Here is a 15,098-nt window from a genome sequence, read left to right on the forward strand (position 1 = left end):
CATTGAAGCAGAATTTGTCCCAGCAGAGTCTGGTGCCTGCTGAGATTTATTTTTGGATGTGCCACTTTTGGAGTTAATTGGGTCCTCCTCTGATGTTTTTTGAAGCCCACCATCTGGTGTCTTGGTTCTGAGGCTTCTTGTGGGGGATTCTGGTGCAGGTCAATGTCAGACACTGCCTGTAACTGGCCCTAGGCTACCTGTTTGTAAACACAAAGCTATACAGTTTGTGACTGCCTCAGCTGAGCCTGGGTGTGCATAGGAAGGGTGAAGTTGAGCATCCTGGCTGGCTTCACCAGCACTGAGCCCAGAGACAAGTCAGCAAAATGCCCAAGGCACCCAAAGAATCACCTCCACTTGTATCTGTCTGCCATCTGCCTGTTAGGTTCAGTCAATGAAAGGGCCTCTGGTGATATGTAAGTTGCATGATGTAGGTTCTCATGAGTCACCAGGGAGGGGCAAGTGGTGTTCACCAGATTGAAACAGATTCAAATTTGGTGCCAGTGCTGGTTCTGAGGTCACTCAGCAAAAGTCCCAGGGTACATACATGAAGGCCATTTGCCAACCACTAGGTGCCTATAGACCTTTTTGGTGGGGCGGGGTCTCAGGAAATCAGCAGGGTGAGGCCAACAGAGTTCATCAGTCCCTAACAGGCCAAGATTGAGCCATGTGAAGGGAAAGCTATGCAGAAGGACAGTGGCACCAGTCAGGTATGCGGGGGGAAATGACCCTTTCCTGAGAGCCACACAACTCTCTCTTGGATCCTGCCCAGACCTCCTTGAGAGCCTAAGCTCAATAGGTTAGGTCCCCCAGGAATGGGGGGGGGCTCGTGGAATTTCCATGGAAGGGGCAGTGCAAGTCAGCCTCACATGGAGGGGGATGGCCCCTGCCCCAGAGTCACACTGCTTAGTTTCTGACACCTCGAGTCCACCTGGACCTCTACACCACAGGCTTCGGCAGCTAACTCCTTAGCAGGGCAAGGAGTTGGGAGTGTGGGGATAGTGCATTACCCTAGGCTGATGACATATGGATGAGAGTGTGTGACCCAAGAAAGATGGCATCTGTGTAGTGTGGGTGAGGAACTCAGTACAGTGACTGTCTGCCATCCCTTCAGTTCTCTTTCTAAAGCCACACAACCCAGTCTCTCCTCATAGGACTCTAGCCCACTCCCAAGTTTCCCTCCCTCTATTGGAGCCTAGGGTGTGTTACTATGAACAAGGTTGTCTGCTGGCCATTTAAAAGGGCACCTGGGTTGCTAGCAGACTCCCATCTCTTCCTGGTGGATGGAATCCCTTCTGATTTTTATAGCCAGTTGTTATGTAGGCTCCTTTTCCTGGCCCTGGTGCTATGGGCTGGGGAGTCTAGCATGGAGTTAAGATCCCATACTCTTCAGGGTGTATCTTTGGATATTATTCTGGATTCTCAGATGCTGCATGTGGACGCAGTGCCAGCCCCTTTTTGCATCTCCTCCCTTCCTACCAGTCTTGATGCAGTTTCTTCTGTAAATCTTTAGTTGTTCGATTTAGTTATATTCTGTTCATCTAGTCTTCAGTTGTTTATTCAGGTTGATTGTTCTATATTTTAGTTGTAATTCTGGTTTGGTCTTGGAAGGAGGTGAATGTTACTTCCACCTACCCTGCTGCCATCTTGGATTGAGTCCATGATTATTTTTCCTTTGGAAAAAAGTTCATATTAATACTTCCAATTTCAGTCCAATACCATGAGCTTGATTTTACCCTTCCCCCTTTTCATGTTTGTAAATCATTTCTCTGACACTGAGAAACCTAGCTCTCTCTTTCATCAATATATTCACTTATTTTCTCAATTCACTAATTTTTTTTATAACCGATTGCTGGCTGATGTGTCATTAAGACAGGTGAGTGGAAATACATAGTAGGCAGATGGAAATGTAGGTCTAGAGTTCAGATAAAGGTCTAGATCAGGGGTCGGGAACCTATGGCTCACGAGCCAGATGTGGCTCTTTTGATGGCTGCATCTGGCTTACAGACAAATCTTTAATTAAATAAATGTTAAAAATATAAAACATTCTCATGTATTACAATCCATTCATTTCCTACCACTCATGTTCATGGTTGCAGGTGGCTGGAGCCAATCACATCTGTCCTCCGGGACACCAAATTTTTATTGGATAATGCATAACATTCACGGGTCATTGTATGGCTCTCACGGAATTACATTTTAAAACGTGGCGTTTATAACTCAGCCAAAAAGGTTCCCGACCCCTGGTCTAGATGGAGACACATATTTGTCTGTCAACTGCATATAAGTAAGCAAAGATAGAGAAGCCTATGAATGAATTTGAGAATAGCCAAAGAGAAACACCAGAAGAGTAGAATAGCAGAAGCCAAGAGAGATAGATTTCAAAGAGCAGTATCCAATTGTGTCAATCGTGAAAGATTCAATATGAAAGGATAGGTATCTATTGACTTTCATTATGTGGAGCTCATTGGTGACTCTGGCAGGAGTGGTCTGAATGGAGTGATGTGTTAAAGGTCAGAATACAATGAGTTGAATGAATAGGAGATGAGAAAACAAAGGAATTTTAAAAAGTGTATATTGTTTCTGTCAGAGTTTTGGCTGTGATTGAAAACAGAATATGCTGACCAGAAGGAAATACAGGGTTTTGAGCTGAATGCAATATATTATGTAAGACAGATTGGTGCAGGTGGGAAGTAATGATACATCTTGCTCACATCACTCTTCCTTGTGATGCTTAACACTTAAAGACTGAACACTTACCTAAAAGGAATCCTGGTAGTCATCTACTCTAACTTTATTTTTAAAAAGGAACATGAAACCCAAAAAAGGAAAGGGATATGCACTTAAGTTTGGTCTGCAAAAGTATTTAAATCATTTTTTTCCACTTAGATTTTCCTTTTATCACTTTTTCATAAAATAAGTACCACAACTCCTAGAACCTTATTTAATACTTATAGTTTTTTATTTTGTAATAATTGTAGACTTACAGGAAGTTGCTAACAGTACAGTGAGTCCCATGTACCCCTCACCCAGTTTTTCCCAGTAATAAGATCTTACATAAGTATAGTACTATTTCAAAACCAACATATTGAAAATGGTACAACAGATCTACTAGACTGCAGACCTTATTCTGTTTCACATGATACAATAGTACAATACTCCTCAATAAACTGTAGAACTTATTCAGATTTTTACATGCATTCATTTGTGGGTATATATAGGTTTATGTAGTTTTAGCACAAATATAAATTCATTTAACATCATAATCAAGATAATAGCACTGTTGCATCAGCACAAAGGAATTCCTTGTGTTATCTCTCAATAGTCACACATTACCTATCCCCCCAGTACCTATTTCTGGCAACCATTAATCTGTTCTTCATTTCTATAATGTTGTCATTTCAAGAGTTATATAAATTAATCATACAAAATATGACCATTTGAGACTTTTTTTCCCATTTATTATGATACCCTTGAGGTCCGTAAAATTTGTGTGTGTCAACAGTCTATTCCTTTTCATTACAGAGTATCATTTCATAGTATAGACGGTTGGTTTAACTACTCAATTGCAGGACGTATGGGTTGCTTTCAGTTTTGAGCTATTACAAATAAGGATGCTAAAAACATTCGTGTTTAAATTTTCTTGCCAACGTAGGTTTTCGTTTCTCTGTGATAAAGGTCCAGCAGTTCAACTGCTGGGTCACATGATACATGCATGTTTAATTTCATTAAAATTTCATTTTACATCCCTATCAGCCACGCATGAGAGATCTAGTTTGTATGCTCAAAAGCATCTGGTATTTTAAATATTTTTTTTCTTTAGTCATTTTGATAAATATGTAAGTAATAAGTCATTGTGATTTTAATTTGCATCCTCTGATGACTAATGAAGTTCAACATCTTTTCATGTGCTTACTTGCTATCTACAGACCCTCTTTATTGAAATGTCTACTCATGCCTTTTGCTCATTTTCTAATTGGATTGTTTGTCTTTACTGTTATATATTTTAGATTGATCAGATATATGGTTGGAAAATAATTCTCTCAATTTCCCTTTTAAATTTTTTGCAGAGCAAAAGTTTTTCAGTTTGATGAAGTCCAATATATCAACTTTTCCTTTTAGGAATGTGCTTGGGGATGAAGGCTGAGAACTTGCTGCCTATCCCAACATCCTGAAGATTTTTCTATGATTTTATTTCTAAAATTTTTAGTTTTACATCTTACATCTAAGTTTATGATACACTGTGAGTTAATTTTTGTACAAGGTGTGCATTTTATGCCAAAGTTCATTTTTTGCCTCTGGGTGTCCAATTACTCCAGCACCATTTGTTGAAAAGAATCTCCTTCTTCCACTGAATTGCTTTTGTACCTTTGTTAAAAATCAGTTGGGCATATACCATACCATCTTGGTTATTCCTCCTTTATAGTATAGATAAGTCTGGAAGTCAGGTAATGTGAGTCCTCCAACTTTTTCTTCAAAATCAATTTAGTTTAATTAATTTTATACCTGGATGTTTTCATTTACCTACAGGGAAAAAAAATAGAGAAGAAGTATAGCTGTGAGAAATTAGGGAAAATACAGCATTTATACTGCATAAGCCCTAGCATAGTGGTTTTCAAACTTTAGTGTGCCTCAGAATCAGCTGGGAATTTCATGAAAATTTCTGGGTTCTACTCCCAGAGATGAAGTTTGACCTCCAAGTAAGTGTTTCTGGTGATTCTGGACTCTACTTCCCCAATTCCCATTTTAATTTCCAGTATGCAGTGGGCTTGACTCTGTTCTGGAGACACACTTACCATTTGTGGTTACACATGGTAAGAATAATACAGCAGACCTTTTTAAAAGTATTATTTTGTTATATCTTGAATCCTAAATATTTCTGGAAAAATACATATATATATATATATATATATATATATATATATATATATATATAAAATACAAGTTCCTAGGTAAACAGGATCTGCTTGATACAATTTTACTCCAGAGTCAAATATGCTAGAACTCATCTATTTGGTCTAGACCAGTGGTCGGCAAATTGTGGCTTGCGAGCCACATGTGGCTCTTTGGCCCCTTGAGTGTTTAGCAAAGGCCAGCTTAGGAGTACCTTAATTAAGTTAATAACAATGTACCTACCTATATAGTTTAAGTTTAAAAAATTTGGCTTTCAAATTTCAATCGTTGTGCTGTTGATATTTGGCTCTGTTGACTAATGAGTTTGCCGACCACTGGTTTAGGCACCCACATAGATTTAACTTTGATAGGTATCTCAGAATACATATTTCAGAGATCAAGAAGGAAGATACACTCCTTGTGAGCTTATTTTCTTGTCCAACATAAATATCATAGCTACAAAAATGAAACATTAAATAATCTTCCTTCAGTTTATTCTAGGGAGTGTATCTAAAAATGAAAATAAATATTTCCAAGTTAAACAATGGGAAAATAGACATTTAAAACATACTCCCCATTTTATAACAGGTTATCATTGCCAATGCACCTTCCATAGCCTTAAAAATAAACTTTCATATTTGTCTTAAATTATCTTGCAATGCTCTTTGCAGTCCAGTTATAGGTAGAGGGCTCATTAAGCCCAATGAAACTTTTAGGAAGGTGTCTTGGTTTATTCCATGCATAAAACTCATCTATTGGGATATAAAAAGAGATACTCCACTGTCTACCTACACCTGAGGTGTGTGAGTTTTCAGACCATTGAAGAAAACAGATTTTTTACCCCATTTCGTCTTCCAGTTTATTCTAGAGAGGAAAGTTCTTTCATAAGCTCTTCCTTTTCTTGTTGCAGCTCCTGCAAATGCTGTTGGTTTTGCTCCAGTCTGTCCTCCAACCACTGTAGGAGAGGCCCGCTCACTGCTGACATCTGACTGCACAGGTTCTTGGTAAACACTTCAATAGGAAAAATACAGATGAGATAACACTCCACCACCAGCACCCCTCCAACTGGAGCACAGAAGGGTTTGAAGGAGGAAGTAGAAAAAGTACAATAAATAGGACTGGCAGATAATTTTGTATGGGCAGCCAGAGGAAAGATAGAACAAAGTTATTTATCCTGAAGCATTCCTGAACATCCCTGGATCCATAGGCCAGAGGGAAGCCTAGCTAAGCAGAGAGCAGAAACTGACCAGCTCTTTACTCCCTTAGGCAAAAAGAGCTACAGAAAAGTTCCTTTCCCTAGCCCTCAGCCCTTCCTGCAGTGTAAATGACCGTAACTTCCTGGAGAGCTAGAACTCTGCCTTCTGCAACTTGGTTTTCCACAAGTCCAGCAGGAAAATTGCTTCTCAAATATGTACACTGAAGAAATAAATACACTAATGCAGCTCACTTGGAAATGAGGAAAACCTAGAGTTGAAGAGTAAGAGTTGTCATCTTTCACACCTTACTATGAATGTTATCTTCATAGATACACCAGGATTCAATGGCACTTTTTAAAACAAACTCCACCTAATGGAAATATTTTCTGTTGCATAGTATATGACTTATATGTCCCAAGATAAATGTGTGTGTGTGTGTGTGTATATGCATGAGTGTATATGGTATGTGTGTATGTATACTTTAGAATGAAAAATATGATTTTGGATGTTACTTTTCCCCCACATAACAATATGCTATAGATATCTTTCTGTGTCAATAAAGATCTAGCTTTCCTTCTTGGGACTATAAAATATTCATCAGAATGGATGTACCAATTTAATAAATCCTCTAATGATGGACATTTCAATGGCTTTTTTCTTCTGCTATTATAAACACTGAAATTAACAACACCCCTTTTAAACTTATTTTTATACACTTGTCCTAGAAATTTTGATGGACAAATTTATGGAAGTGGAATTGCTATATTCAAGTCCATGTATATTTAAAATTGATTATGCTTTATATTCCAGGTTGTACGAAAGTATACTTCCAGGGACAAGTACTATAGATAGGAGCATTCACTTTCCCACATCCTCATTAAATTATCTCTCAGTTTAATGTTTGCCAAAAGAAAAGGGGAAAGACTGATAATTTTATCTTAATCCATACTTCTTTTATAGATTATTAGGAACAATTTCATTTTTCTATAGGGGTCTAGAAAAGTCTTCTTTTACATTGAATATATTGGGGTAACATCGGTTCACAAACCCATACAGGTTTCAAGTGTACAACTCAACAAAACTATCTGATCTGCACACTGCATCGTATGCCTGTCACCCCAAACAAAACCTTTTTCCTTTCCGGTTTCTAGCCCCTGCCCGCCTCCCCCGACCCCCACCCCTTTCCTTCTGGCTATCACCACACTGTTGTCTGTGTCTGTTATGTGTATCTAGTTTTTTGGTTAATCCTTTCACTTTTCATCCAGTTCCCTCATCCCTCTCTCCTCTGAATTTTTAGTCAGTCTTTTTTTTTATTTTTTTGAGTTCAGAGTTTCAGATTATAGTTAGGCTATTATTACCTACCTAAAGTTTAAAAAATATCCTTTTATATTTTCCTCCTATATTTTTTTCCTTTTTAAATGAGTTTTACAAAGGTATAATTTACAGACAATAAAATAACCTCATTTTAAGTGTACAGTTCAATGAGTTTTGACAAATGCACATACCTAATAACCACCCCTAGTCAAGGTATAGGCCATTTCCATCAGCCCGGAGGCCCTTCTGAAGTTCCCTTTGCGGTTAATGCCCCTTCACTTATGGCCCCAGCAGCTACTAATGTGCTTGCTGTCACCATAGGTTAGTTTAGTTTTGCTTATTCTTTTTAATTTTTTTTATTCATTTTAGAGAGGGGGGGGAAATAGATAGAGAGAGAGAGAGAGAGAGAAAGAGAGAGAGAAAGAAGGGGGATGAGCAGGAAGCATCAACTCCCATATGTGCTTTGACCAGGCAAGCCAGGGTTTTGAACCGGCAACCTCAGTGTTTCCAGGTTGACACTTTATCCACTGCGCAACCACAGGTCAGGCTAGTTTTGCTTATTCTTGAAGTTTATATAAATGGAACTACAGAATATGTAGCATTTTCTGTGGTGCTTCTTTCACTTGGCATACTGACCTTGTAATTCATCCACACTGCTCGTGTTATCAGTAGTTGGCACTTTTTGTCACTGAGAAGTGCTCCGCTGTATGGACGGATTTCACTTTGTCCATTCACCCACTGAGAGACATTTGGGCGTTGCCACTCTTGGGCTATTGCGAATAATGCTGCTGCTGTGAACATTCCTATACATGTTTTTGTTTGAACACGTTTGCAACTCTCTGGGGTATATGCCTATGACAGCAATTGGTGGGGCATTTGGTAATTGTAATTGCTAACCTCTTTCCCAAAGTGGTTTTACCAATTTAATAGTAAAAGTTTAAATATAACTGGAATTTATTTTTGGTAGGATGTTAGGTAGGGATCTAATATTGCCCCTAATGGAAACAGAATATAAGTCCATGAAGGTTAAAATTGTCTCTTTTGTTCAGCACTGTACCCCAGTGCCTAGAATAGTGCCTAGTTTATTCCTATTTCTTGAATGAATAAACTAACAAACAAATTAACTATCTCAATACAATATAGTGAGTAATTAATCTTTTAAAATTGATTTGAAGCAATATCTTGCATATATATATATATATATATATATATATTTGGGCTCTCTTCAGTTCTACTGATTTGTCTACCTCTGACTTAAGTTTCTGTCACTTTAGAGCAGTGGTCCCCAACCTTTTTTGGGCCACGGACTGGTTTAATGTCAGAAAATATTTTCACGAACCGGCCTTTAGGGTGGAACGGATAAATGTATCACGTGACCGAGACAAGCGTCAAGAGTGAGTCTTAAACGGATGTAACAGAGGGAATCTGGTCATTTTTTAAAAATAAAACATCGTTCAGACTTAAATATAAATAAAATGGAAATAATGTAAGTTATTTATTCTTTCTCTACAGACCAGTACCGGTCCACGGCCCGGGGGTTGGGGACCACTGCTTTAGAGTATGACTACATTTTATATATTACCAACTTTTAACTCTTTGTCATGTTTTACCTCCAGATATAAAGGATGGGACAGATACACTAAACCATCTCTCTTTTTATTTCCTCTCAAAGTAATTACCTGTAACACTTGAAAGCCTCCCCTTCTTCTTCACTGGTAACTTTGTCAGCCACTGGGGAAGACTGCAAAGAATGGCCTGGGAGTCAGCGTTAGAGAAGAAGTGTGGTGGGGAGCTGTGTATGTTGGGGAAATGTCATTTCATATATTGTGTTGAGCTTGCTATTCCTTGGCCTTGTATAGGAAGTCCTTTTATATTTATTGGCATGAATACAATTTCCTCCCTCATGCCCTCCCAATCATCTGTCTGTCTAGCCATCTCTTTCAACTCCCACCACAGTATGATAGTGGTGTGCTAGAATCAACTTAGACTAGTTCATGAGAGCCAATCATTGAAATTTCAGGAAGTTTATGGTTTGACAGAGGCCATATTAGTTGTTTGAAATCAGCCATGGAGGGGTATTATACCATGGAAACTGGCAAGCACACTAAATCAGAGCCCTCCGCCCTCCCTGAGAACTGGTTATTAAACATGTACCAGCACACCACTGAGGAGATCTATCGTAAAACTTATTCCTGTCTTTCCTCTAGTCTTACTCTGGGTAGCATTTATATTATTCAAGGGCCCAAGGCATGCAATAGAAAAAGCGGAGAATAGGATTAATGAATGGCAAAGCTTTTGGGAAAGAAAACTTGAGGATAACTCGTACCCATTACTTCAATCATTTAAACTAAATTTGCTTCTGTCAGTTGAGTATTTTGGAGATCACTGCCTATAGTCAAGAAAAAAAATATCTTACCTGAGCCATTATGGATCTTGGTTACTGAGTCCAGATGTGTAAGACTAGAGGGAGAAAATAGTTTAGGTTAGAAACAAAGCAGCAGTCAAAAATCATTAAAAAATGAACAATAACAGAAATTTAAATTACACATATTGTACCAGACCTGTCAGATGCATTAGATGAATACGTGTAATTTAAATTTGTTATTGTTAATTTTTTAATGATTTTTGAGATGTGACTTTATTCAGAACTTGGATATAATTCAAAGAGATAATTTTGAAATTACTCTCTCTCACTGAAGCTTTCACACAGTACACACATTTATTGGGTAAGACACAGTGCTTGGCGTCGGGGCTACTAAGACATTGTAGTTTATGATATATTTTACAACCAAATAAAGTGTGTTTGCCCTTGGAGGATCCAAAGTGCACGAGGAGATAACCAAATGTTGAGATTGCTATCATACAATGTGAGAAACACGACTAGAGACTGCTCGAAAGCATTCTCATAAAGAGGAAAAAGGAAAAGGGGGTCCAAGAGGGGAGCTACTCAGATGAAAGCACAGAAGCGGACAATCGGGACCGGGCCCTAGAAGTGAAGAAGAGGAGTGATGAAGGGTACCTGTGGATCCTCCTATATGCATCCTGCTCCTCTTGGCACAGGATCTTGGGCAGTTCAACTGCTGATTCAAGGCACACTTTCCCAATGGTTACATGAGGTACAATATGGATGGGGATTTCAATTCTCTCATACCTGCAAGACAATATGAATGCAATTTTTTTTTGTATTTTTCTGAAGCTGGAAATGGGGAGAGAGAGTCAGACAGACTCCCGCATGCGCCCGACCGGGATCCACCCGGCACGCCCACCAGGGGCGTCGCTCTGCCGCGACCAGAGCCACTCTAGCGCCTGGGGCAGAGGCCAAGGAGCCATCCCCAGCTCTCGGGCCATCTTTGCTCCAATGGAGCCTTGGCTGCGGGAGGGGAAGAGAGAGACAGAGAGGAAGGAGGGGGGGGTGGAGAAGCAAATGGGCGCTTCTCCTATGTGCCCTGGCCGGGAATCAAACCCGGGTCCCCCACACGCCAGGCCAACGCTCTACCGCTGAGCCAACCGGCCAGGGCCTATGAATGCAATTTTAATTCACAATTTTACTTTTAATTCTTGTGTCGAATTTAAATGACAAAAACATTTTAAAACTACAAATCTATGTTAATAGGAATACGGTATGTAAAGTGACATCAGCAACATAAAATGAAGGGGTATAACTGCATGGTAGAGTTTTTGCATGCAATTAAATTTGCTAGAGGTGGAACCTCAAAGGAATCTTTAGGTCCCTTAAACTATTGATATTTTCATTGCTCCGAAAGTCATAGAAATTCAAGATGACAAAGGTGAGAATTCTGCTAGCTCTAACAAGCTAGTTTACTTTTCTGTGACACTCATTTATGTGATTTAGTTTCAAATGTACATGAGATAGGTTTTAGAGAAATTATGTCATAAAGATATGACCACTGTAAACAGTCAATTGATTCAGTCACTGCACTGGGTCATATAAATGGTTTGACATTGAGCTTGCTTTACTCTCCCATTTCTGTAGAATTTTTAAAAGTAAAGTGATTTTGGATTTAAAAAAAAAGAAAATAGAAATAAATCTAAATAAGAAATGTTCAAAATCTACATAGGAAAACTTAACTTATACAGACACAAAAATAGAATAGAGAAAATGGAAAGAAATCCAGTGAGGCCTTTTATTTCTTTTTATGCCTTACTGGTTTGGCTAGAACTGCCATTACAATGTTGTGTAGAAGTGGTGAAAGTGGGCATCCTTATCTTGCTCCTGATCTTAACCCTTTGAGTAGTGAGTTGTTTTCATGCTCGCTGACCCCCAGGAGTGAGTGGGTTTTTCTTCTCAAAAAATGAAATTGCCTGACCAGGTGGTGGCGCAGTGGATACAGCGTCAGAACGGGATGTGGAGGACCCAGGTCTGAGACCCTGAGGTCATCAGCTTGAGTGCGAGCTCATCTGGTTTGAGCAAGGCTCATCAGCTTGTGCCCAAGGTCGCTAGCTTGAGCAAGGGGTCACTTGGTCTACTGTAGCCCCCCCAGTCAAGGCACATATGAGAAAGCAATCAATGAACAACTAAGGAACCGCAATGAAGAATTGATGTTTCTCATCTCCCTTCCTGTCTGTCTGTCCCTATCTGTCCCTCTCTCTGACTCTCTCTGTCTCTCTCACAAGACAAAAAATGAAATTAGTTCCAGTTTTATTAACTTAAAATCATGTTTGATAACCAATTGATGGAAACAAGAAGAACATACATTTGCCTTTTTTTAATGCTGCCTTACACATGTATGCTTGTACTCTGGATGGTTAGGAGGCATGAGGACGTACATGAACGTTCATGCTACTCAAAGGGTTAAGGAGACAGCTTTCAGGCTTTTACTGTTAAGTAAAATGTTAGCTGTGGGTTTTCACAAATACCCATAAATGTTGAGGAATGTTCCCTAGATTCCTAGTTTTCTGACTTTTATCATGAAAGAGTGTTGGAACTTGTCAAATGCTTTTTGTGCATTGACTGAGATGATTATTTTCCCTCATTTTATTAGTGTTGGATATTACATCAATTAAATTTTTTTATGTTGAATCTCATTTGTATGCCTGGGATAAATCCCACGTGGTCATGGTAAATAATCCTTTTAATATGCTAGATTCAGTTTGCTGGTGTTTTGTTGAGGATTTTGGCAACTGTATTCATAAGAAATACTATTTTGTAATTTTGTTGTCTTCTTTTGTGATAAATTTGTCTGTCTTTGGTATCAGGTACTCTGAGCCTCAAAAAATGAATTTGGTGATTTCTTCTTTCTTCCATTGGTTAAGTGTGGTCCTTAATTTCCACATATTTGTGAATTTTCCATATTTCCACTGTAAATGATTTCAGATGTTATTCCATGTTTTTATAAAAGATGTTCTGTATGATTTCAATCTTTTGACATTTATGGGGCTTGCTTTGCAAACTAGCATGGAGTTTATCCTGGAGAATGTTCCATGTGAACTTGAAAAGAATGTGTATTCAGGTGTTGAGTGGAGTATTACGAGTAATTGGCTTATACTGTTGTTTAATTCTTCTATTTCCTTTTATTTATTTTGTAGCTGTTCTCTCCTTTACTAAATGTGGTGTGTTGAAGTCTCCCACTACTAATGTTGAACCATCTACTTCTCCCTTCAATTTTGTCAAATTGTGCATGATATATTTTGAGGCTCTTTTATTAGGTGCATATGTTTATAATTATTGTATCTTCTTATTTGATTGACACTTTTATCATTATATCCTTTATCTCATAACAATTTTTGTCTTAAAGTCTATCTTGTCTGATAACAGTAGAGCCACTTCACTCTTTGATTATTATTTGCATAGAATATCTTTTTCCAATCTTTGACTTTCAACCTACTTTTACCTTAGTATCTAGTCTTTTGTATCAAGTTTTTTTTCTTTTATCCATTTTGCCAATCTCTGCCTTTCAATTGGAGAATTCACTTATACTTAAATTTAACATAATTACTGATTTTTGAAAAAGACTTCTGCCATTTTGCTGTTTTCTGTATGTCATAACTTCTATTGTTCCTCAATTCCTCCATTAGAAAGACATTTTTCTACTGTACCATTTTGATTCCCTTCTCAATTTTTTTTACTATATATTTTTTATTTTCTTAATGGTGACCCTGGAAATTACAATTAACATTTTAATTTATAACAGTCTAGTGCAAATCAATACCAACTTAGTTCTAGTCATATACACATTGCTTCTATATAGCTCCATTCCCATCCTTTTATATTATTACAAATTACATCTTTATACAATGTATCTTATCAACTTAGACTGATTGCTTTATGTAGTTGTCTTTTAAATCACAGAGTAGAAAAAGAAGAATCACAAAATTGGAAATACATTAATACTGATTTTCATATTTACCTATGTAATTATTTTGCCAGTATTCTTTATTCCTTTGTGTGGATTCAAGTTACTGTCTAGTGCCCTTTAATTTCAGCCTGAAGGACTATCTTTAGCATTTCTTGTTGGACAGATCTACTAGTGACAAAATGCTCTCAGATTTTTTAACCTGGGAAATATCTTCAATTTCTCTTTCATTCTTAAAAGGGTATTTTGCCAGAAAAAGAATTCTTGCCTGGTTTTATTTTATTATTTTTTGTTTATTTCAGAGACAGAGAGAGAGTCAGAGAGAGGGATAGATAGGGACAGACAGGAACAGAGAGAGATGAGAAGCATCAATCATTAGTTTTTTGTTGCGACACTTTAGTTGTTCATTGATTGCTTTCTCATATGCGCCTTGACCGTGGGCCTTTCAGCAGACCAAGTAACCCCTTGCTCAAGCCAGCGACCTTGGGTTCAAGCTGGTGAGCTTTTGCTCAAACCAGATGAGCCTGCACTCAAGCTGGCGACCTCGGGGTCTCGAACCTGGGTCTTCCGCATCCCAGTCCGATGCTCTATCCACTGCGCCACCGCCTGGTCAGGCTGGTTTTATGTTTTTTAATCAGCATTTAGAATAGGTCATTACATTGCCTTTCTGCCTTCCCAGTTTCTGAAGAGAAATTGCCTCTCAATCTTATTGAGAATCACTGGTATGTAATAATTTACTTCTCTCTCATTGCTCTCAAGATTCTCTTTGTCTTTGGCTTCTGACATTTTGACTGTATATCTCAATATGGATCTCATTGACTTTATCCTGCTTAGAGTTCTTTGAGATTCTTGGATGTGTAGGTTAATGCTTTTCATCAAATTTGGAGTTCTTGACCATTATTTCTTCACATATATTTTCTGCCCTTTCTTTCTCACCTTCTACTGGGACTCAAATTATGAGCATATTGATATTGTTTACAGGTGTCCCACAGGTCTCTATTCATTGTTGTTGTTTTTCTTTTTTCTTTCTGCTCAGACTGGGTAATCTCAACTGACCTACCTGAACGTATAATGATTCTTTCTTTTGTCTTCTCAGATCTACTCTTGAATCTCTCTAGTGAGTTTTCATTTCAATTATACTTCTCATTTCCAGAATTCCTATTTGGTTGATTTTTATAATTTCTCTCTTTATTGATATTCTCTACCATTCTCATGGTTTTCTTTAGTTCTTTGTACAATGTTTCCTTTAGCTTTTTGAGAATATTTTAAATAGTTGATTGAAAGCCTTTGTCTAATAAGTCCAATGTCTAGGCTTCCAATGGGAATCTTTTTATGAATTTCTATTTCCTGTTTAAAGCCAGTAATTTTTTTCTTTGAATGTCTA

At 38.1% G+C, this 15,098-nt stretch overlaps 1 protein-coding gene across 1 annotated transcript in view; it reads right to left on the reverse strand.

The window, feature by feature from the left end:
* Nucleotides 1-2,936: 2,936 nt before the first annotated feature.
* The window catches only part of BRCC3 (BRCA1/BRCA2-containing complex subunit 3), a 70,750-nt gene continuing 58,588 nt past the window's right edge, over nt 2,937-15,098 (reverse strand). The window contains exons 8-11 of the mRNA XM_066249547.1: nt 10,420-10,551; nt 9,817-9,860; nt 5,732-5,901; nt 2,937-4,521 (exon numbers count right to left, since the gene is read on the reverse strand). Coding sequence (XP_066105644.1) covers nt 5,750-5,901; nt 9,817-9,860; nt 10,420-10,551 — 328 coding nt within the window. The 3' untranslated portion in view covers nt 2,937-4,521; nt 5,732-5,749. The remainder of the gene's footprint in view (nt 4,522-5,731; nt 5,902-9,816; nt 9,861-10,419; nt 10,552-15,098) is intronic.

The sequence above is a fragment of the Saccopteryx bilineata genome, chromosome X (assembly GCF_036850765.1).
Source record: "Saccopteryx bilineata isolate mSacBil1 chromosome X, mSacBil1_pri_phased_curated, whole genome shotgun sequence".
NCBI classification, from domain to species: Eukaryota; Metazoa; Chordata; class Mammalia; order Chiroptera; family Emballonuridae; genus Saccopteryx; species Saccopteryx bilineata.